Source organism: Ictidomys tridecemlineatus, chromosome 4 (assembly GCF_052094955.1).
Source record: "Ictidomys tridecemlineatus isolate mIctTri1 chromosome 4, mIctTri1.hap1, whole genome shotgun sequence".
Taxonomy (NCBI): Eukaryota; Metazoa; Chordata; class Mammalia; order Rodentia; family Sciuridae; genus Ictidomys; species Ictidomys tridecemlineatus.
This window is the reverse complement of record NC_135480.1, coordinates 19,878,939-19,903,149: the sequence shown is the minus strand read 5'-3', so window position 1 is coordinate 19,903,149 and position 24,211 is coordinate 19,878,939. Positions and strand designations below refer to the sequence as shown.

The 24,211-nt window shown below is 46.3% G+C and overlaps 1 protein-coding gene across 5 annotated transcripts in view; it reads right to left on the bottom strand.

The window, feature by feature from the left end:
- Lrp4 (LDL receptor related protein 4) overlaps positions 1–24,211 on the bottom strand; it is a 51,371-nt gene that overhangs the window by 14,354 nt on the left and 12,806 nt on the right. For 4 of the 5 annotated variants that reach the window (XR_013437587.1, XM_078046106.1, XM_005329995.5 and 1 more), the window contains exons 2-28: positions 21,586–21,732; positions 20,200–20,316; positions 19,848–19,961; positions 19,385–19,501; positions 18,936–19,064; positions 18,579–18,698; positions 18,107–18,232; positions 17,561–17,686; positions 17,236–17,370; positions 16,718–16,843; positions 16,004–16,234; positions 14,942–15,098; positions 12,899–13,116; positions 12,566–12,742; positions 12,022–12,144; positions 9,625–9,833; positions 9,379–9,460; positions 8,404–8,509; positions 6,758–6,959; positions 4,784–4,973; positions 4,567–4,698; positions 3,720–3,860; positions 3,263–3,349; positions 2,985–3,156; positions 2,364–2,526; positions 2,017–2,242; positions 1,352–1,655 (exon numbers count right to left, since the gene is read on the bottom strand). Coding sequence is in view for 3 of the 5 variants with exons in the window: in XM_078046106.1 (XP_077902232.1) it covers positions 1,352–1,655; positions 2,017–2,242; positions 2,364–2,526; positions 2,985–3,156; positions 3,263–3,349; positions 3,720–3,860; positions 4,567–4,698; positions 4,784–4,973; positions 6,758–6,959; positions 8,404–8,509; positions 9,379–9,460; positions 9,625–9,833; positions 12,022–12,144; positions 12,566–12,742; positions 12,899–13,116; positions 14,942–15,098; positions 16,004–16,234; positions 16,718–16,843; positions 17,236–17,370; positions 17,561–17,686; positions 18,107–18,232; positions 18,579–18,698; positions 18,936–19,064; positions 19,385–19,501; positions 19,848–19,961; positions 20,200–20,316; positions 21,586–21,732 (4,177 nt within the window). In the remaining 2 variants the exon portion in view is untranslated. Of the gene's footprint in view, positions 1–1,351; positions 1,656–2,016; positions 2,243–2,363; positions 2,527–2,984; positions 3,157–3,262; positions 3,350–3,719; positions 3,861–4,566; positions 4,699–4,783; positions 4,974–6,757; positions 6,960–8,403; positions 8,510–9,378; positions 9,461–9,624; positions 9,834–12,021; positions 12,145–12,565; positions 12,743–12,898; positions 13,117–14,941; positions 15,099–16,003; positions 16,235–16,717; positions 16,844–17,235; positions 17,371–17,560; positions 17,687–18,106; positions 18,233–18,578; positions 18,699–18,935; positions 19,065–19,384; positions 19,502–19,847; positions 19,962–20,199; positions 20,317–21,585; positions 21,733–24,211 lie in introns of those variants that run through there. The other variant, XR_005733517.2, reaches the window with a different exon arrangement.

The window sequence follows — 24,211 nt, the reverse complement described above, 5'->3', positions numbered from 1 at the left end:
AGCATGATAGCTGCTCAATAAAACATCTGCAGAATGAATGAATGAATTCTTAGGAGGACAGAGTATTTCCTGCAAACTGGAAACATCAGGCCTTAGGGTTCACGTCTTGCCAGAGGACAGATTAGTCATCCATCATATGTCTTTGGGAGGAGACAATGATCAGTAGGAGATAATTATAAGGCAGATTTGTCAAAACCTGCCAAAGCCCTACACGAGAGAACTCAACTTCAGGATGAAGAATATATTATAATCACCTGGGGGACTTCGTTCTTGCGTAAGCCCACCTGCCCCCAGCATGAGATTCCAATACACACGCAGGGAGACAAAAGCAAATACCTACCCACTGTTCCCATGTGAAAATCCCAGCCATGGTAAACTGCTTTTTTTTCCTTATACTTTTTGCTGTAAAGATTGGGAATTTTACTGGGGATTGAACCCAGGGATACTCTACCACTGAGCCACATCCCTAAACCTTTCTATTTTTATTTTGAGACAGGGTCTTGCTAAGTTCCTTAGACTGGCTTCATACTTGTGATCCTTTTGCCTCAGCCTCCAGAGTCTCTGGAATTATAGGCATGTGCCACCACACCTGGCTTTGTGTATGTGTGTGTATGTGGTATTAGGCCTAGAACCCAGGGGCACTCCATTAATAAGCTACATCCTCAGTCATTTTTATTTTTTGAGACAGGATCTTGCTAAATTACACAGGCTGGCCTTGAACTTGCAATCTGCCTTGGCCTCTTGAAAGCTGGGATTACAGCTGTTAAACCACTAGCACTGATAGCAGGGCATCATAAAATATAAAAATATAAAGTAAAAATATGAAAATAAAATCCAAAATATTAAAAACAACAACTTTGCAACTGCAGTAAGCTTTGACATTTGGCCAGGGTTTTCCTATACTGCAATATGGATACTAGCTATGTATGTGGCCCCCTTATCAATGAGTCCTAGGTGTTCTTGAAGCTCCCTCAGGGCCCAGTGGTAGGTAGAACTTTACCTGTTTTGTGTGTGTGTATGTATTGTTGTTTATTTATTTGACATATTTCTACATAATCTTCATTTTCACTTATTGTTTGCGTAGGGTCCTTCAACATTACTCTGTCTGGCCTCACACTTGCAACCCTCTTACCTCAGTCTCCTGAGTGTCTGAGATTTATATAATCATTAAACAAAAGTTTAGAACTTTGAACTAAATGATAACACTATAAAATGAACAAGTCAGAATTAGAACTAACTATCCAAATTGCCAAATCATTCAGTCCATTTAGACGTTAACACAGAATGTCTCTTCACCCCTGGGGATCAGAAGCAGGTCTGTGTCCCCTGAAGGTTTCAGTGATACTCATACCTGATAACATCCAGAAACACATCTGTGTAATACACCTTCCCATCTACACTGTCATAGTCCAGGGAGATGACGTTGTTGAGCTCAGGAACAGGGACATGTACATCTGTGTGGTCGCTGGTGTCCAGCGAGATACGCCGGATAGAGCCTCGGCTGGAGAAGAGCAGGTAGGTCTCAGGAGAGGGGTCACAGGTCTTCCCATCGTCCTTCAGCTGGATGCCTGTGGGACAGGCACAGGAGAAGCCAGAAGGCCGAGGCAAGCAGAGATGAGAGCATCCACCATTTCTCGAACCACACTTGTTAAAACCTGGTAAGAGAAGCACAAGCTTTCACACCCAGCCTGGAATACTGCCCAACTCTTATAAAGATTCCAGTTTTTTTTTTGTGGCTGACTTCTTGCTGTTCTATGTGACAGGATTTGGTGTCTGGCAGGGCAGGAGTGGGACAGATACAGAAGGAGTGTCTCCAGGAGTCCTTTAAAGGTGACAGCATCATTCAGTTGTAGTACCAGCCATACCCAGAGGGAATAGAGCCTGTTCCGGGAGGGGGCTTAGGCAGATCGTTGTCTCTCTGACTGTAAAGTAGTTCTGTGCTCTGAATATAGCTCTGCTGTTGAGATAGCCCCAGAAATCCAGAGGCTCTGACCCAAGCCCCAGGGGTCTTCTCACCCAGTGCCTGCGTCCGATCCACAGCCTGGATGTCCATGAGGCCTGGCAGATTGGACCTCACCAGGATGACATTGCTGCCAGTACCCTTGTCAGCGCGGTGGATGCTACGGGTCTGCCAATCAGTCCAGTAGATATAGGAGCCAAGAAGGGTGAGGCCATACGGGTGCTGCACTGGTGATACCAATGTGTGCCGATTGGCACCATTTAGGTCAGCGACCTCAATTCGCTGCAGAGAGGAAGAGGGTGGGAAGTGGCTTGTCAGTCAACTGGGAACCCTCAGTGCAGATGCTGGACAGGCCTTTTCCATCTTGCGAGGCTTCTGTGAAGCACCGGGGAAGAGTTCTCACCTCAGTGTGCGCATCAGCCCATAGCAGTTGGGAGCTTGCCTTGTCCACAGTCAGTCCATTGGGCCATCCTAGGTTGTTGTTGATGAGCACCGTTCGATCTGAGCCATCCATTCCAGACCGCTCTAACTTGGCATTCTCCCCCCAGTCTGTCCAATACATGAACCTAAATGAGGAAGAATAATAGCTGATTATTCTGGCAGCCACTGTGTACCATGAAGACTTTATGTCAGACACTTTACAAAGTATTTCACAGGCATTATCTCACTTAACCCTCACAGGGCCACAAAGTATGTATCCCTTTTTTACAGGTAAGGAAGTTGAGGATCAGAGAGGTTAAGTACTAGATTCAAAGTGATACAGCTAATACTTGATGAAAGAATATAAATCCTAGTCTTCCAACTCCAAGGCTCAGACTTGTAACCTCTGTATTGAGCTGGCACCCTGAAGGAGCCACAGAGGAGTGGAACAGTCCCAGAGAGGCCAGTCTACATTGACCTTCAGAGTTCGCAATGTTCCTGTGAGGCATGCCTGCTCTCCAGCTCTCCACTGCCCACCTCACCCTGTCCATAGCCCCAGCTGAGCCAGCCCATACAGCTACCCAGAGCAAGAGTCAGCTCTCACCCCATCTCATGGTATAGAACAATGGCCCGGGGACTGTCAAGGTTCTGCCACACCAACACTTTCCGCATGGACCCATCCAGGTTGCCCACTTCAATCCTGTTTGTTCCTGTGTCTGTCCAGTATACTTTCTGGCCAATGGCATCCACTGCGAGCCCATCTGTGGTCTGCAGCCCTGCAGGAAGTCAGAATATCACACTGGCTCCTGCTTTAAGACAGATGGGATATTTCTCAAGCTCTGTAGCCAGACAGGTGGTCCCTGCGCTGGAAGGAAGGCCCACCTGTGGTGATGATGTCCTCGTGCTGTGAGCCATCCAGACTGGCACGGCTAATCCGGTGCAGTGTGCTGTCAGACCAGTACACTTTTCCTGGAAAGGGAAGGCTTGGCTCAACCCAGGCCCCACCCTCCCACAATGGCTCACACAGCTGATCCATGCCCTGAGACACCAGTGCCTCTCAGAGACCCCCACACTCCCTAGCAGAGGAAATCAAGAGAAACACAGAAATATCCTAACAGAATAACTCTTAGAAGAGATGGAGAGAGGAGGGCCCCAAACTGTGACTCCACAATCAGAGAGGAAGTGCTACAGAGACAGGAACATGGGCTATGCCAGGGGGTGGGGGGAAGGGCAGCTGGGCAGCCCCAGGCTCTTAGCAGGACGCAAAGGAGGTGGAAAGGAAGGACAGTAAGAAAGGGCAGGGTCAGAAGTCCAGGTGGGAAGGAAGGGTCTCACAGACCTTCCTGGGGGTCTACTCCAATGGCAATGGTGTTCTTCATGGTAATGTTGATTGGCACCACCACGTCGGCAAAATAAGGGATGTCTAGAGAGACCATGCGTACATCTATCCTCCTGGCAAAGATGAGGAAACTGTTCATGCCTGCTCAAATGGAAAGAGGAGAGAGGACAATCATTCAGGAACACCAATAAGAGGATCTGGAGTCAGACAAACTGAAGCTCATGCCCTGACCCTGCTAGTTTCTAGTTGTGCAATCCTAGGCAAGTTTTGGAATTATTTAAGCCTCGGTTTTCTGATCTATAGAACCGGGATAATAACAGGGTGGTAATTTGAATGCTTATAACTGACGCACACAAATACCTTGGGAGTTTCGAATTCAAATGAAGCCCACCATACAGCATTCCCAGAGGAAAACCCTGACTTCCAACATCTCAGTAGCCAGGTCCCGCTTCTGGGACCACCCCCTTATGATTGTCACATAGGTCATGCATGCAAAAGTGGCATATCTAAAGGAGTTAGGGAGGATATCATTATATTGTAGATATGATACATGTTTATATTTATTATACCTAAGCAGAAGGAAGTCAAGCATCTTGTTCTAACCAAATCAGCATGTTACAAATTTCCAACAGATGCAAGGAAAGGGTCTTGAGAGAGGAACATCTTTTTCTAAAATGCATGTATGTAAGAAGCAGTGGGACCCCGATTACGTGCTCCCCTGGATCTCCCTCTTTTAAAAGTTTTGTCTCTCCCCTAAGCTTCTAGAAGTACCAGGATTTAGACCATATTGGAGCATATCTGCAGGGAAGAAAGCCATTTTCCATCCCAGATGTTATGCTTTACTCACCTGGTGAACAGGTCTTGCCATCAGAAAGCAGGTTGATGCCTGTAGGGCAGGTACAGCTGAAGCCACTTGGACTTGGGGACCGGAGACATAGGTGGCTGCAGCCTCCATTCTCCATAGCACATGGTGTGATCACTGGATAGGGAGGAGGGAGGTCAGTGGGGCTGGCCAGGGTATAATAGGGCTGAGGAGAAGTCATGGCAGACTAAGGGCTGCTCACCTGGAGGCCGCCTTCGGTGGAAGACATGGATGTCCATGAGATTCTCCAGGTTCTCCTGCAGGGTCTCCCGGTCCAGCCCAGTCAACCGGTCGGCACTCTGTATACTCTTGGTCTGCCAGTCAGTCCAATAGATGCGCTCTCCATAGAGAGTCAGCCCAAAAGGATGGGGGAGCTGGCTTCCAATCAGTACCTGCCAGGGACCCAGCACTTGTGTCATCCCCAACAAGGTCTGACATTACAGAGCAGCAGTCAAGAGGTGGGCATGGAGTCAAATGCAGCTCTGCCACTACCATTTACTATGTGATCTTGACCAAGAGAGAGTCACATAATCTCTCTGCACCTTGATCTACCAATCTGTGATAACAACCATGACCATGCCTAGCTCCAATTGCTTGTGATTATTTTAAAAGATCAAGTATTGCTTATATAATCAAAGGAAAAATAGAGACTTTACAGTAAACACCCCCTTAATCATGCAATAAAATAGACATCAGGATAATGGGACAAGCCTACATCTGTGCCTACTGGTGAGACACATAGAGAACTTAGGACATGACTCCACTAAATGTAGTATTCCTGCCCCTAATGCATAATCTGAATCCAATCACAAGGAAACATCAGACAAACTCAAGGAGTATTCTGCAAAATAATTTTTACACTTTAAAAATGCAAAGATTAGGTTGGAGATATACTTTAATGATAGTGATCTTGCCTAAAATGCAAAAAGCCCTAAATTCAATCCCCAGTACTACAAAGAAAGAAAGAAAGAGGAGCTGGGGTTGTAGCTTGGTAGTAGAGTGCTTGCCTAGCATGTATGAGGCACTGGATTCAATTCTCAACACCACATATAAATAAAAATCCACTGACAACTAAAAAATATTAAAAAAAAAAAGCAGGCAAGCAAGCAGAGGTCAAAAAAGACAGAGCATAGTGGTGCCTGTAATCTGTAATCCCAGAAGCTCAGGAGGCTGAGGTAAAATCATAAATTCAAGGCCAGCCTCAGCAACTTAAGGTGAGGTCCTAAGCAACTCAAAATAAAATATAAAATACTGTCTCTAAATAAAATACAAAAAAGTTCTGGAGATGTGGTTCAATGGTTAAGCAACTCTAGTTTCAGTCCCAGTAAAAAAAAAAAAAAGGCTAAAGAAGTATTCCAAAATTAGAAATTAAAGAGACAAGATGCTAAATACTAAATACAATGAGTGATCCTGGATTGGATTCCGGAGGGAAAAAAAAAGGAGGGGAAAGAAATGAACATTATTGGGAAATTGATAGTAAAACTGAACATGGATTATGGAGTATACAGCAATATTATATTAATGTTAAATTTCCCAATTTTGATAATTTTACCATGGCTATTATCAAAATTAATATATATTAATATTATATTAATGTTAAATTTCCCAATTTTGTAATTTTACCATGGCTATGATAATTTTACCTTGTTCTTAGGAAATATGTACTAGGATATTTGGGGATCAAGGGCAGGATTTCTTCAATTTAATCACAGATGATTCAGAAAAAAGTGCATGCATGCACGTGAAAGAAAATAAGAGTGTAAGAAATGTGGCAAAATTTGGTTATTTATATTTTTTTATTATTCTTGCCATTTTTCTGAAGGTCAGGAATTACAACAAAATAGATGATATCAAAAACCAAACAGAGATCAATCATGGGCCTGGTGTGCAACTGGTGACTATTAGTGTTAGCTATGATGGGTATTAGGAAGGCCTGTGCATTTATACCCCCAGCCCACAAAACACACAAATCCCTAGTTTGCTTTCACCATCAACCAGCAGCCCCCACCCCTACTCCAGTTCTGGAGGGTGGCCACAGCTTCAGAGAAACAGCACATGCCCCACGCTCATCTCATAATCCCCAGGTCCCCCTACCTATCTCCTTTGAGCTGCCAGCCAGGGAGTCTGTCCTGGAGGCTGTTGGGGCTGTGGAAAGAGGCCTTACTGACACCCTTACCTTCCTCTTGCTGCCATCCAGTCCAGCAAATTCAATTGTCTTCATGCCAGCATCAGCCCAGTACAGCCGCTGGGACCCATAGTCAATAGCTAATCCATTGGGCCAGGTCAGATTAGAAGAGATGATGACTTGGCGGTTGGAGGCATCCATGCCAGCTCGTTCAATCTTGGGACTTGCACCCCAGTCAGTCCAATACATGTACCTGGGCATAGGCAAGGCATGTCTTACAAGCTTTCTAGTTAATATCCAGGGGGAGGCTAGGGCTATCGCTCAGTGGTAGAGTGCCTGCTGGCACATGTGAGGCACTGGGTTCAATCCTCAGCACCACATAGAAATCAATAAAGATACTGTGTCCAGCTACAACTAAAAAAATAAAAAAATCCAGTGGGAATCCAGGATATCTAGGGTTTTAGGGTATCTGTCAACAATAGCTGCCCCAGCCTCCTGCCTCACTGCCCAGCCCAGTTCTGGGATCAGAGCTGTCCCCAGAGGCCTTTGTATCTTCTATCACTATTGAAAGGCAGAGCCCCATGGCTCAAGAGTACACAGCAAATGAGGCCTACTCAGGAATAAAGAAAGGGGAGGGGAGGAGAGGGATTAAGAAACACTTTCTTGATTGGGTGGGCTAAGTAATTATGGTATATAATTTTAACCAAATTCTATATAACCATGAAGAACAAGATAGAACTATATACTTAAAAGGAAATATATACAAAATATATAGCTCAACCAAGTAAAAAACAAACAAACAAAAATACCCAAGTCCAAAAACAGTATGCCATATTTAAAAAACCCAAACCACCACCACCGCCAAGTATTTATATACATTTAGAAGAAAATCTGGAAAAAATATCCCACACTGTTAACAGTGGTTGTTGCTAGACAGTGATAGAGAATTTTCACTCTCTATGATTTAATTTTCCTTGACAACAAGTTACTTTTGTAAGCAAACAAAGTATTTTTTTTATATAATTACAAAAAATAAAGAAAGTTTTTAAAGTTTCCTTGTCCAAGGCTGGGGTTGTAGCTCAGGTGGTAGAGTGCTTGCCTAGCACATGTGAGGCACCGAGTTCGATCCTCAGCACTAAATAAAAGTAAAATAAAGGTATTGTGTCCATCTACTATAAAAAATATTAAAAAAAAAAAAAAGTTTTCTTGTCCAGACAAGAGACAAGGTTGTCACTGCCTTCTGTGGTTTCTACAGCTGCCCTTGCATCTTTTTTTTTTTTTTAAAGAGAGAGAGAGAGAGGAGAAAGAGAAATTTTTTTAATATTTTTTTATTTTTTATTTTTTGGCAACATCTTTGTTTATATGTGGTTCTGAGAATCGAACCCGGGCCTCACGCATGCCAGACGAGTGTGCTACCTGTTGAGCCACATCCCCAGCCCCATCTTTTTTTTTTTAATATTTATTTTTTAGAAGTAGTTGGACATAATAACTTTATTTTATTCATTTTTATGTGGTGCTGAGGATCAAACCCAGGGCCTCGCACGTGCTAGATGAGTGCTCTACCACTGAGGCATAACCTCAGCCCCTACCCTTGCATCTTTGATATGCCCCAAATATGGCTTCTCTCCCTAATCAACAGACTCCCCTCTAGTACTCAGATCTTGGGGAGAATGGAGCTCCTAAGTGGCAGCACTCACCCGCCCATGGGTTCTACCACGATGTCTCGAGGACGATCAAGGTTCTCCCAGATAAGTACTGTCCTCATGCTGCCATCTGTGTTGGCTACTTCAATCCGGTCTGTACCTACCAAGAAGTAAGGGCAAAGATATGAACTCTAGTCTTGTTCATTCACCTTATCCTCCATTCCTAGCAGACAGCAGGCATGCAAGAGATGCTCAATAAATATTTTGTGATAGATGCACAAAACATGTTTAGTGAATTAAACTGTGATAAGAAATTCAAGAAAGTGATCAGTTTCATTTCTTAGAAAAGCAAGACTTCAAGTTGAAATGGATTCTGCTGTCATGTATAACTAAGTAGAACAAATTTTTAAAAATTAAAAAAAAAAAAGAAAACCAAGACTTCTAAACCTAGGCAACCAACTCTGTCTTATAATTTGAGGCAATGATTCTCCAACTTTAGTATGCCTAAGAATTAGGAAAGCTTGTTAAATTACAGAATCTAATCTAATTTAATCTAATTCCTGAATCCAATCCCCAAAGATTTTGATTCAGTAAGTATGGGGTGAGGCCCCAGAATACACATGTCTAACAACTTCCTAAGGGATGCCGATGCTGCTGGTCCAGGGACCACAGTTTGAGTAGCATTGGTTTAAGGCATTCCTTTTGCCTCTCATACCCACCTGAAATGGTTTTATCCAGACAATGATGAAAAGAAAACTACAGGGCATTGGTTCATCATCTGAAATGCTTTAAAACATTTCCAAGCATCAATTACATCATGCATATAGTTGCCATTTGCCTAACAAATGTCTAACCTCAGATGTGAGCTTCTGGCTTTAACTCTATAGCAGCCCTATCACTTCTGCCTACCAAGGACTTCAGGTCAAGAGAGACACAGTCTAAGAGAGGCACTGGACTCTTTTACCTGAGTCCAAGGTTTTATATAAGAGGAACCCCAGGCAGCCAGGCCATAGGTCCCCTTTTACATACCTGCATCTGTCCAATATAGCTTGTTGGTGACCCAATCAATGGCCAGGCCTGCAGGACTCTCCAAACTGGTATCCACTACCACCTATGCAGGAAGCAAAATTGTGTCGCCAATGGTATTTTCACTCCAGCTCTAGAGCCCAAACTCCACAAATTCTCAAGGTATGGGAAGCCCTTACCCTGGAAAGGATGGATTCTACCCCATAATTTCTGCCTTCCCTGAGAGCCTGAGTCCATGCTGGGACCTACCTCCTGTCCCGTTCCATCCCACTTAGCCCTGCTGATGGTATCAGTGCTGACATCTGTCCAGTACACATGGTCATCCCGGGAGTCCCAGTCAAGGGCCACAGCACTGCGCACGTCAGCCAGTGGGATGACATCGTCGGAAAGGTCCTCTGTGTCAAAGCTGATCCGACGGATGTCCATCCTTCGGGCAAAAAGCAGGAACTTGTCAAGACCTGATCAAAGGCCGAGAGGGGTCTTCTTTTAATGCTCTAAATCCAGTAACAGTGACAGACACAGACGCTCACCTGCGTGACACCTGGTCAATCACACTTCCTGGGACCTGGTGCCCTTTGCCCCTTACTCTTCACACTACAGGCCTCCTTGAGCACTGGGTAGAATCAGTCATAGAATCCAATGGAAACAGACTCTACCCAGGGCCCAGAAGTACATGTTGTTTACGTGTCTGTTAGCTTCGTCTAAGTTTTTCTCTCTTCTGACTTTGCCAGGTCTCTTCCAGTGCACTGGCTGGATTACTGCCAACAGCAGGCTCTGCTGCTCTGCTTCCACTGTTTTGGGGGCTCTGATTCTCCTCTATCATCTAGATCCTTCCTCTAGCTCTTCTCATCACAGTTTTAGCCAATATTCACTGAGCACCTTCCTTTCCAGGCATTGAGCTTAATGCTCAGGAAAGATTTGAGGCACATTTTCGTCCTTGAAGGACTTAATCAGGTGGGACAGGCAGACACACCAACCCTTTGTGGTACATGTTATTCTTGCTCTCATTTTCTAGATGAGCATCTCTTCAGTTAACCAAGTAACTTGCCTAGAATCTCACAGCAACAGACAGGAGAGCAGGGCTCAGTTCCACTCCAGAGGAAGAGCTGCCCACTGTTCTCTACAGTGTTTTCCTAGCAGACTCTTCTCCATCTTCTGCCCTTACTCTGGTCTGTCTGAATATTTTTCCAGTACAATCATCCCTTGGTATCTGCGGGGCATTGGTTCCAAGACACCACAGACACAAAAATCTGCAAGTCCCTTTTATAAAATGGCATTGTATTTGTATATACCTGCACATATCCTTCCATATACTTTAGTTTCAGGTTTTTTTGTTTGTTTGGTTTTGGTTTTTGTTGTTGGTACTTGGGATTGAACCCAGGGGCACTTTACCACTGAGCTCCATTCCAGTTTACTGGGAAGAACCAGGAAATTTTTATTGTTTTTAATTTTTTTTATTTTTATTTTTATTGTTTTAAATTTTGAGACAGGGTCTTGCTAAGTTGCTTAGGGCCTCCCTAAGTTACTGTGGGTGGACTCAAAATTGTAATCTTCCTGCCTCAGCCTCCTGAGTTGCTGGGATGACAGGTGTGTACCACCATGCCTGGCTCTTCCATATACTTTAAATCATCTCTAGATAACTTAAAATACCTAATTCAATATTTTTACTATTGATTTGTTGCTGGAGATTCCAAATGCAAAACATATTCTATGTTAATAGTTGTCACACTTATTATTTAAGGAAGAATGATAAAAAGTCTGTACATGTTCAGTACAGACACAATTTATACATATATATATATATATATATATATATATATATATGTACCTGCATGTATATACATATATACACACACACATATATGTATACACACACATATACATTAAATACATATATTCAAAGTTGGTTGAATCTGCAATTGTGGAACCCACAGATTCTCAACTATATATTTTTCTGCCCATAAGACACTTCCTCCCTAATTTTACCATCTAAGGCCTGGGTTCAATCCCAGCACTGCAAAAAAATAAAAAAGATAAAAAGAACCCCCCCCAAAAAAACCTAAAACCTAACTTTTTTCTTCCAAGCTCTGGGAAACCCTCAAAGAAAAATGTTTGGGGAAGCATTTTTGCTTCTTACTAAGATAACAGAGGAAGAGATGAGCAAGAAGAATGCAAGGGCAAAATGCATTGCACAACACTAGGTTCTCAATCACTGTCTGAAATGAAACCTCTGAGTGTTCTAATTTTGGCTCCCTGATCTAAACACTGAAAGAAAGTTTCAAAACTTTCTTTTGGGGATGAGGCTAAAAGTAAAGAGGCTGGAAATCATTCCCCTGCTTTCTAGAAGAGCCTAAAACCCTCTTTCTGCCTAGAGATGAGGCATCCTACCTGGTGAAATGAAACATAAGCCTGGTTGCAGGTGTTCATACTCGACTGGGTGGTGTCCTGAGCCTTTGGCAACTACTGCTGGGCCCTCAGTCCTCAGTTTTGATATAGGATCCCCAGCCTCTTAAGTTCTTCCTCTCCAGTGGCTACTGAGGAGACTGGCTCTTCCTCTAACAGGATATCCCTCCAACACGTGTCTTTTTCCTTCCACCCACCCGCACAAGGCACTTCCTCTGAGGCTGGTGTTCCAGACCCACTTACTCTGGGCACAGGCGTGGCTGCTGATTTTGCGGAAGCCAGTAGGGCAGGCACAGGTATAGTTCTGGGCACTGGGAAGACACAGGTGGGTGCAGCCTCCATTGTTGTCTCCACAGCGGTTTTTCCCTGTTTAAAGAACCCAGAGCAAGAGGGTCACTTTAAGACTAACCATTTCCAAACATACCCCCCTCAGGCCAGAGAGTAGGCTGTAAACTCCCCAGAGGGAAGAATTATGTCTTATTGCTTTTTATATCTGCCCCAGCAGCTAACACAGTGAGTACCTGACACAGAGGAGAGGCCCTGTAAATGTTTACATGAATTAAATGGAACACTGAAGCCAATGAGTCTGGTGAGTTTTGATGTTGTACTACCCTAAATGTCCAGCAGAGGGAGGAATGAGCCCGTGTTAATGCCAGCCCTGAATGTCCCCGACTCCTCCCATCAGAAAAACCGGCAAAAATTGCAAATTACAAGAAATTTCTCAGAGGCTCCAACAGCCACATCATCCATGAGGCTATTTTGCCTCACCTGTTGTGTAGGTTTTTACCTGCAGGCTGGCGTTGGGGGTGCAAGGTATGAATGTCCATAGGGAAATGCAGCTTGTTGCGAATGATTTCCTGGTTCTTCCCAGTAAACTTATTAGCACTATTGATGCTCTTGGTGTGCCAGTCTGTCCAATACAGGCTGTCTTCAAACACCGTGATGGCGAAGGGATGAGGGAGGCCTGGGGAAAGTCCAGAAAGACCTCAGTCCAGACATGGTCTTGCATGGCCCTGAGCCCAGGCCTGGCAACTGTACAAATCTCATCCTCTGCCAAGGCTCCGGGAGGCAGGGATAGGGGAAAGCATGAGAGATGAAGGAGAGTGGGGAAGGGTCTCACCCTGGCTAATGACAGCCTTGCGATGACTCCCATCCAGGTTGGCCCTCTCAATGACGTGGTGTTTAGCATCTACCCAGTACATGCGGCGCCCAGCATAGTCAATGGTGAGGCCATTGGGCCAGAAGAGATGGGTATCTGCAATGATGCGACGTCCAGAGCCGTCCATGCTGGAGGCCTCAATGCGAGGGGTGTTGCCCCAGTCTGTCCAGTAAATGGTACTGGGAAGAAGAGAAGAAATTGAGAGGTGGGCAGCAGAGGATGGATCGGTAGTAAACAGGTTAATAATCAGACAGAGGCTTCTAGCTATTTAACCCAGGGACTCCAACTGTTTTGTCCAGAGAGTATTTTTTAAATATTCTAATTTAAATGTTTCTAGACAAAAAAAAAAAAAAAGACAGTTCTATCTTAGGCTGAGATATACCAGTGATAGGTCAATGTAAGTCAAAGTCCCAAAGCTCATGGAATTGACAATATAGTGTAACATCAGTTAGGACAGGCACTTTCATCTTTCTCACAGTTTCTTTCACTGCCATTGTATTTTATATACATCTACATGCCCAGTTTGTTTCTTTTTTTCTTTTTCTTTACATTTTAGAGGGCACTGGTGATTTTTTTTTTTTTTTTTGTACTGGGGATTCAACTCAGGAGTGCTTAACTACTAAGTCACATCCCCAGTCTTTTTATATTTTATTTAGAGACAGCATCTCAATAAGTTGCTTAAGGCCTTGCTAAATTGCTGAGGCTGGCTTTGAACTTGCAATCCTCCTATCTCAGCCTCTTGAACCACTGGGATTACAGGCATGCACCACGGCACCCGGCCCTTGGCACTGATGGTAGAACCCAGAACCTCATACATACTATAGGCAAGTGCTCTACCATCTGAGCTACCTGTATTGATTTGATTTGATTAATTAATTAATTGGAGTTGAATCCAGGGTGTTTTACCACTGAGCTATATCCTCAGCCCTTTTAATTTTTAAATTTTAATACAGGATCTCGCTAACCTTGCTAAGTTGCTAAGGTTGCCCTTGAACTTGTAATCCTCCCGTCTCAGCCTCCTGACTCACTGGGATTACAAGTGTGCACCACCACTTAATACTGGTTTATTTTTAATTTTTATTTAATAATTTTTTTAGTTGTTGATAGACCTTTATTTTATTTATTTATATGCAGTGCTGAGAATCAAACCCAGTGCCTCACACATGCCAGGCAAGTGCGCTACCACTGAGCCATAGCCCCTTATTTTTTATTTTGAGACAGAGTTTACTAAATTGTCCAGGAAGTCCTTAAACTTGTGAACCATCTGATTTAACCTCCTGAGTAGCTCGGAATAGCTCAGATTCCAGGTGTGTGCCACCACACACAGCACAAACAGAGTTTCTACAACAGTTAACATGAAACTGAAGGATCTTATAAGATATCTCTTCAGTTGATGGCATTGAATTTTTAAAAGCCAGAGCTGGGGTTGTTGCTCAGTGGTAGAGCACTTGCCTAGCACATGTGAGGCACTGGGTTCAATCCTTGGCACCATGTTAAAAAATAAATAAACAAACAAATAAAGTTAATAAATAAAAGAGAAGCTTGAAGGAAAAAAAAAGCCAGAAGCTAGGAACTTCCATTTTTAGAGGCTTTGATTCATGAGATTTTTTTCTGTTAGCTTTTTAGTTATTTTAAATTAATAAATTTTATTAATTGGCTCAACCCTATGAGCTAATAATAAAAAAACTAATGACTTAAAAACTTACCTAACATGTATGTTGTATTATATTTAAAATGCCTCTCTCATTTAATCTTCAGACAACTATGAGGCAGAATTTTATTTTTCCTTAATTATCAGTTTGGAAATGAATAAAGGGAGCAGAAAGAGATTAACAACCCCAAGGCCACATGGCCAGCTGTTGCAGAGCCGGTTCATAGACTTAGGAGTGTCTAGATGCACACCACACTCTGAGGAGACACCTATGAAGACTGGCTCAAGTGGCCTGAGAACTGCCCCTACAGGTTACAAGAGGGATTTGGAAGCCTGAGACCCAACCTACTCACCCCTCCATGGGGTGCAAGGCAATGGCCCGGGGCTTCTCAAGGTTCTGCCACAGTAGCACCTTTCTGTGGGCCCCATCCAGGTTGGCCACCTCGATCCTTGATGTCCCTGAGTCAGTCCAATAAAGTTTGTCATGGACCCAATCCACAGCCAGACCCCCTGGTGGAAAAAGTAGAAAAGTTTCAGGGATTCTGCAGGGGCTCCTGTGTGCCTTAGTAACAAGAGAAACTAAAGCAGTTTCCGGGGCTAAGCACTACTGTAAGAATCTTGCATATGATAACTCATTTAATCATCACAAATCTGTGAACTAGGTACTATGATTCCCATGAAGATGAGGAAACTGAGGCACAGAGAAATCAAGGCACGGTGCAACGTCAATCACATGCCATTTGCTGAATTCTGGCTCCTGACCCACCCCCAGTTCTCCCTACTGCATCAAGGTCAGGTTTGCAAATTGACACCTAAGGTTTTGTAGAGGCATTTCAGAAGTTCCCAAAGCATTGAGTCAACTCTGTTCTTAACCAAATCCTTCCTTTCTTCCTTCTTTTCTTTCTTTCCATTTCTCCTTTGCAGTGCTAGAGATTGAACTCAGGGCCTTGTTGCATGGTAGGCAAGAGCTCTACCACTGAGCTACATACAGCCTGAGCCCCCAATACCAAATTCTAACCCACTTCACCTACTTAGTAGAATAGCCTGAGACTGCCAAGTAAGATGTTGCTGTTTTTTAAAGCTATAAAACATTTGGATATACTTATCTGAACCAATCAGAATAATCTTGATACTAAGCAATCAAAACAAAACTTAGAAGTGAGCTGAAGCTGGTAGAGAACTGTAACTGTCCGCAAGTCTCTAATTCCAGTTATGACATTCACCAAATGTTACATCTAAACCTATAAACTTAATATATACTAACAAATATTTTCTATGTCAGAGTTCTACCCAATACTTCACTGGGAGGAAGAGATGGTCAGCTGCGGAAGGTTTGCAAACACCATCCTGCCCCTTCCACTATAGCTTTGCAGACGGTGTGGCCCTGTCCTTCTCTAGGGGGCCTTGTTGCCTACCTGGGCTTTCTAGTCCTGTAGACACAACCTCTTCCACGTTGCTGCCATTGAGGTTAGCTCGGAGGATCCGGTCCAGGGTGACATCGGACCAGAAGACAAGCTCGCGCCGGTGATGGAAGTCAAGGGCAATGGCATTCTCCAGGTTGTTGAGTAGCAGGGTGTACTCAGAGCGGTGTGGCAGCACCTGCCGGATGTCGATGCGATTGGCGAACAGCAGCACAGGCTCTGGCCCTGGGACAGTATAGAAACAGAGTTGGGCTTCAGAGCTACCACATACTCATCAACATGCCCCCCCAAGTCCTCAACTGTCAGAGGGGGGCCTTGCCCACTAAAGCATGCCTCAAGCTGCCGACGTCTATCCTGGAAGAGTGGAAACTTCTCCTACCCCAATCTTTCCACCTCTCAGCAAATCCCTGAGCTCCAGAGCACCTGTAGTCTCAGTGTCTGTCTGTCTGTCTGTCTCTCTCTCTCTCTCTCATACTGGGCATTGAACCCATGGTTGCTTTATCACCTGAGCTGTATCCCAGACCTTTTAGTTTTTATTTTGAGGCAGGTCTCACTAAGTTTCTGAGACTGCCCTGGAACTTTCAGTCCTCCTGCCTCAGCCTCCCAAGTCATTGGGATTAAAGGTATGTGCCACTGTGCCTGTCTACATGGCACTTCTCCATGCTCAGTCCCCCCATGCTCACCCAGCCAAATACAAACACCCCTTACCCAGAGCCTTGCAGCTGCGCCGGTCGGGCCGTAGTTCATAGCCTGCTTCACACCAGCACTGGAAAGCTCCTTCACTGTTGGTGCATCCCTGGCTGCAGTACCCCTCCTCAGCACATTCATTCACATCTGCAAATGCCAGGCAGGGTCAGGAAGTCCCCTTCTGCCATCCTCCTGCCCCAATTCCCAGGCTGCCTAGCTGTTTGGTTTTTTTTCCCCCCACATTCCCATCTACTTTCCAGGGAAAGCTGTGTAATAAGCCATAAAAGGCTTTGAGGCCATGCAAACCTGGGCTGGAATTCCACTTTTGCTATTCACTAGCTGTGCAGCCTTTGGTAAATTACTTAATCTCTCTGAGATTCCATTTCCCCATCTGTGAAATGAGAGGGATGATCTCCACTTTCTAGGGTTATTGTGATAATAAAATAAGGTCACATCCATCTAATGCCTGACCCTTAGAAAACAGGCTGTCTATCTGCTGTCCCTGCCCAGCATTCTGACTCTGTTCCACACCAGCTCACCATGGCACGTGCGCCCGTCCTCTGTGAGCCGGTAGCCTGTGTGGCAGGTACACTGCACTGCCCCCCGCACCATCTGGCACTTCTGGGAGCAGCCACCGTTGTTAACATTGCAGTTCTCCTCACCCGTCCGGGGCCCTGTGCCAGCCAAGCCAGAGTTGGGAGTTGAGCCCAGAATCCTCCCCCAGACGGCCAACTTGGCATTCCACCTGGACCATGAAGAACAGCTCCCAAAGTGCAAGAGTCCCTAGGGAGGATTCCCTTTGAACCTTATGGGTGGGGTTCAACCACAAACCACAGGCCAGGACCGCCCACCAGGGACACTCACGGCAGTTCTGCTGTGGGCTTTCGTCGCTGTTGTCACCACAGTCATTGACCCCGTTACACAGCTTCCTCTGCCCAATGCAGCGCCCATTCCAACACAGGAACTGGTCGGAGGCACACTGAGGGCTTCCTGGAGAGAGAGGGGGGAGAAGGAGGGAGGAAGGGAGGGTCAGGGCTTGGGTCAACAAGGGATGGAAGCCTGTCATTTTCTAAGGTGAGCTAGAGACAGATGACATCAAGGAGGGAGGGTTGGGGTCCACGGCAGGAAACAGCTCAGACAAGACAGGCTGGGCGTCTGCATTCCCACCCCCCAGGACACCACAGCGGATGAGGGATGTGGAACAGAATAATAAAATGCACACACATGTGCAGTGCTAGACGTGGCAGGGGAGCGGGTGTCACTTGCAAGGGCAGGAAAACTCCAGGCCACGGGAAGGATCTGAATGAAGCATCATCTTGGCCTACCTGGAGAGCTGGAGTGACAGCCCTGACCCCCACCCCCTGCCACCATCTGTAGGTTAGGGGATCTGGGGTCCCTGGGAGACTCCACCTGTGTTCTCGCAGTTCTCTTCATCGCTGTTGTCTGCACAGTCGTCCTCCCCATCACAGCGCCAGGACAGGCGGACGCAGCGGCCTGACCGACAGCGGAACTGTTCCGCTGTACACATGGAGGTAGCTGGGCGAAGCAAAAGCCTAATGAAAGGGTGGCCTCAAGCTTCACCCTGCCACTCACAGCTGAGCTGCACTTTCTATCAGTACCCATGTCCCTCTTCTTGACACATGTGTCAAGAGGTGGTCTATGTGGCATCTTTGTGTGAATCAGGAAAAAAAGGTGCCCCTTCCTCAAAGCAATTTACTGCTATAAAAGGGACATCTATTATGTGACTAACATTCCTTTGCCACTGCAGTGCACAACTTATACAACCTTACATGCCATCCAGTATGTCTTCAAACTTTATTGGTAATGCCCTCTATGATCCCACAACACTCCTCTCAGGCTTTGGAGCCATTTTTCTACTCACTGCAGTTGCGCTCATCAGACTGGTCATCACAGTCCGCGTCGCCATCACAGCGCCAGCCTGCATTGATGCACAGGCCACTGTCACACATGAACTCCCCAGAGCGGCAGGGCTGGTGGGAGGCTGGGGAAACAAACATCTTCTGTCTCTAGCTAGTCTGTGCACACAGTGTCCCAAGGTAGACCAGAAAGCTCAACTCCTGCCCCTCCCAGCACCCCAGTCCTCTAACTCTGCCCTAGAGACCAGAGAATCCAGAAACTCCCGTCCTGAGCACCTGCCCCCACTGGCACCTGTGCCTTGCCCCTGGAGGAGTTCCTTCCAGCCTGGCTTCCCCTCCTCCCCACAGGCCAGAGCACTCACAGCAGTCAGACTCGTCTGACCAGTCCCCGCAGTCATCGTCGCCGTCACAGTGGTAGATATCCAGGATACAGCGGCCGTAGGCACACTGGAACTCCTCCAGGTTGCAGGGGGGCGCTGGCACTGCTGAGGCTGGAAGGAGGGCAGGGAGAGGGGGCAAATACTCAGGCTCTCACGGAGGAGAAGGGTCCCTACCCCTCAAAGGGCAAGGTGCTCAGGCAGGGTGACTTCCTGAATGAGATACGACCGGGGTTCATTTGGGATGACCCTAGAGACTGCCATATTCAGGTGGACCACCTGGCGCACCTGCACCTCCCCAGGTAAGCCCAGGAGCTGATTCCTGAGCATCCCCCACCTGCCCACTGCAGTGCACTCCTCGGCCTGCCCTGAGCCCCGGGGACAGAGCCTTCTCCCTTGCCCAGCCCAGTGGCCTTAGGTCTGGGGCCACTCACGACAGCTTTCCTCGTCCGAGCCATCTTTGCAATCCGTGTCACCGTCACAGTACCAGTGCTCGGCAATGCAGCTCCCGTCACTGCAGCGGAATTCCTTGTCGGAGCACTTGCGCATGTCTGGGGAATACGAGGAGACGGTCATGCCAACAGGCAGAGTCCCACAGGCACCCCTCTTACCATCCTCCCTTACCCTCAAATCTCGCTGGCCCTAGAGGAGGGTGTCTGATGAAGCCCCTGGAAGAACCCACAGATTCAGTACAGACTCTGGAGGACATCAAGGCCAGGAGAGCCTGGCCTCAGGTTCCTGGGCCACGATTCCTGGGAGCTTGGACTCTTCCCCCCTCCTGCATTCCTCCAAGATCCCTGAAGCAGTATTGGGGCCTTTGCTGCTATCTCCTCCCTTGGTCAGAATCCTCTCCAGCCCCCCAACCCTGCCTGCTTCCCCGGAGAGCCCACCACTCACCACACTGCTCATCGCTGTTGTCACCACAGTCATTGTCACCATCGCAGTGCCACAGGCTCCGGATACAGTAGCCATTCTGGCAGGGGAACTCATCCTCCTCGCACTCTCGGGGGGCTGTGGGCACAGAGCAGTCAGGCTGCTGCAGGCAGTGGGGTGAGGTGCCTGGATCTGCCCCTGGGGCTCAGGAGGAGGTGGCCGCCTCTCAGGGGCTTATCTGACCAAGAGAAGGAGGTCAAAGGACGGGACAAACTGCTGAAAACCCAAGAGTTCATGTGGGCCTGGGGCATCGTTTTCTGATTAAAAATCCTTTCCCAACAGAGCCCGGTGGAGTCTGGTCCCCTCCAATACTCACGACAGTCCTGTTCATCCGAGTCATCCTCACAGTCATTGTCCCCATCGCACACCCAGGAGCGGCGGATGCACTTGCCATTGTCACAGTGGAAATCCAAAGGGGAACAGGTGGGCAGCACTGAGTCCCAGGAGAAGAATGGAAAAATGAGTCAGGCAGGCAGGCTAAAATGAGCCAGAAATCCTTTCCCAATATCCTTGTTCCAAATCCCCTGTCCTGTAGTCCTGCCCTGTGGACTCCCACCCCTGCCTCTAACTGATGGGGAAGTGAAGCAGCTGGGAAGACAGAGTAGCGTGATGAGAGACCCACAGGGTAGAAGCAGAAGAACCCAGAGAACTCAAAGCCATTAAGAAAGCAGCAAGAAAAACACGGCAAGTCTTTTACTCTTATGAAATGATGATTGACACATCTGGGCTCAATTTCCAGTTCTAGAGTTCATTATTTGTAACACTGAGCAGGTCATTTACCTTCTCTGAGCTGTAGTTTCTTCGATGGTACAATGGGGATAATTACACCCAGCTCATAGAGGTCTTTTGAGATAATGCATATGAAAGTGCTCTATGAAAGTGAAGCATTTATCATTACCACAATTAGCTAAAATGGTTAGGGTTAATGATGTCTGGGTTGTAGGCTCATTCTCGTTAGGCCAATTAGCCACCCCCAGACATAGAGGCTGCAGGTCAGAGATTTTATCCCTGAATCCAGAAAACTGGCTTAGCAGTGATATTTTTATATATCCAAGACAGGACACCCTGGCCATCGTCCATATGTTACTATGCCAGGGGAACAGGGAAATTTAAATAGAGGATAAGATTTCTTATAATGTTATTTTAAAAAAGATGTGACTATACAGAGCACCAGAACAAGAAATGTAGAAATAACCCATATCCATGTATAACGTGTACCTTTTTTAAAAAAATAGTGTTTTAGATGTTGATGAACCTTTGTTTTATTCATTTACTTATATGCAGTGCTGAGAATTGAACCCAGTGCCTCCCACATGCTAGACAAGTACTCTACACTGAGCCAAAACCCCAGCCCAGTGCATAAATTTTTAAATGCACAAATTTGCAGAACACATATACAAATCATATAAATATAGTGAGATCTATTTAAAGAGACTACTTATGGTTTTAAGAACATTTTCTTGTATACTGGTTTCAAGTTTGTTTTATTGAGCATATAGGCATGAACCACCCAAATATGGGACAACTGAAGGCATATATATTGTGAAGAAACCTCTGCTCGGTCAATACCTGTCACTCTAGCAAGAGTCTAACTCTCCTGGTCCAAAGCAGTAGATGCACTGAACACTCATCAGTCTTGTCCTTGGTCCCACTTCCAGGTCCCTTTTCCACCACCTCCAACCACAGCAGGGGCAGCACTTACTACATCCATCCTCGTCGCTGTGGTCCCCACAGTCATTGTCTCCATCACACTGCCACTGGGCAGGAATGCAGGTGCACTCGCCGAGGGCACTCACTGCACAGGTAAAGTGGCTTCTACCACAAGCACATTCAGGGCTGCTGGCCAGACCTGGGCAGAGGAGAAAGAGGGAGACTCAGTTCCTGCTCTTCAAAGCCTATGGCTGGTCACTGTCACCCAGGGAGCCACGGTGACACTGCAAAGGAGATGCAAAGGATCTGATTGTGCCTCCCAACCCCATCCAGGGATTAAATGGTCCAAAAGATACCCTCTGGTTTGGGGCCCACAGACAGCCCAGGTGACCGGGTCCCATGACAGGGCTTTTTCGCACAGCACCTCTGGAGGCCCAGAGACAAATGGTGCTACCTAGAGGTTGACATTCTTGGAAAAAGCAAGGCTGAGAACAGACAGGTGAAGTTGATAGGTCTCTATATGCCTCTTTAAAACTAGATTGAGATATGAATGCTTTTGCCTCTATCCAAGAATAGACCCTGGCACGCTGACCAGGGAGGGTGAGAATAATAGTGGAGTTTAAATAGTGGCGCCTCATTAGGTTAAAGAAGTCACAGAGGGAGCAGGAAGCAGCCGGCCAGTCCCACGGTCAGAACTTGCTCTTTTTTTATTGTTAGTAGACATATTCATTACATTTATTGTAATAAACTACTCCATCATAGGATTGACTTGAATCTATTTGAACAAAAGATGATCTGAAAGCAAAGCTCACTAAGTTGGGTAAAGAAAGCAAACATTCCCAGTCATTTTTTGCATGAATATAGATGACATTTTAACACAGACCCACAGTCACACATTATGAGAGAGTAAATTTTACTCACAGTACAGAGTCTCTTCATGTAAGATCATAAAAATACAATGCAATGTGAGCCCAGGTTAAAAATTAAATGCAACAGCTGGTATCAACACGCACACCTGGCTTCTAAATGGGATGAGAGAGACTGAATCTGGTGTCTGCTAAGACTCATTATGGGGGATAATCAGGTGTAAGGAACTAGAACAGACTGAAACAGGAAACACAACCATGCCCAACAGTCACACAAGGTCAAATGATCATCTCCACGACCAAAAGAACCCACATGAAACCCTCAGCCAGCCCAGGGAGGCAGTCAGCATCCTGTGCTCAAGCAGGTTCCCAGTCAGTGGCAGGAGATATCTCTGCACCCAACAAAGTCATGGAAGGCATGGGGAGTCTGCTTTCACGGGACACTGGACACTTCTAAAGGAAAGTCTGGCATTCAACTCTCAAAAAATGAAATAAAAATTAAGCAGAACCTACTGAAGGGTACATGTGAAGTGATTATAGTGTAACCTTCACTTCCCAGTGGGTATAATTTAAAGACTCAAGATTTTAAGAGCACTCCAAAGTTATGCTACAGAAAAGCAATCCTAAAACAACCTGGCCTCAGTGAGAATTCCAATGGCTCGCACTGAGAGCCTGCAGCTACCTGGAGATGGCCTGAAATGGGCAGGGCTCATGGACTGAAGAGCCCCACTGCCCTTTGACCCCGGTATCCAATTCTTCTAGAACACTTCCAGTAGGAAAGGCAAAGGAGGGTTTTTATTGAGACCAAGTGAAGATGAGGGCTATCCTTTTATCATCTTCAAGGCATTTAAGGTCTTTCCTTTTAATAGTCATATTTTAGTTGTTTAAAGTGACAAAGTTACTAAATCAATACCTCTGGAAGAAACAGATCCCCATAAGTTCAAAAGACGTGCCCTCCCAGGATCATCCAGTGAAAGGTGGCTTTGGGAAGCAGTCTGTCAGTTATGACTGGGACCCACATTATCAAGGCACTGCAGAATTTGGGGGGAATACTTTTGCTGACATTAATAGGCAACTGTAAAACTGGATCCTCAGAAAGTATTTATGGAAATAGATATTCTCTTTAGCAAAAGAAAAAAAAAAACCCTCATGCCTGGCAGATTGTAAAGGTTCTTTCAAGCAGCAGAGAAATCCCCACACCAGTAGCACTAGCTGAGGAGTCCAGCAGGTACCAGGCGCAGGTGGTCAGACCTTAGTTTTGAGGAGGGTGACCAAGAGAAGTGGGGACGGAGGCGGAGAAGACCTGGCCACCTCAGGGCAGAGTAACTCAACCCAATCAGGGCCATGGCCTAGAGGAAGGCCAGCAGACACAGCCCCTCCCCCAGCCTCCGCAGCACGCAGCTGGGCTTTCCTATTGAGCATCAAGCTATCTGCCTGGCCAAGTCCCATGACCGGCTGCTGTGCCCCCTCCCCAGCGTGCCCAGCAGGATGCCCTGGGATGGCGTGTGAATGGCTCAGTGCCCCTGCTCCAGCCTCAGCTGGAACAAAGGGTTCTGCCAGGGTCACTTCCCCCTCCCAGCATTCATCTAGCCCGCTGGCTGGGCTGCTTGCAGCTGGGGAAGGAGGGGGCCAGGCTCCTTGCTCATCTCTCCCCCCAGCTTTCTTCTCCTCTTCCTCCCCTTGACTAGGCCCTGCCCTCAGGCTGGGCTGGAACTGGGAAGGAGTCAGCTCCCAATCGCCACTCCTCTCCTTACTCTTCACCTGACCCAGCTTCACTTTCCTGATGCTCACCCTCACTCCCCATAACAATTA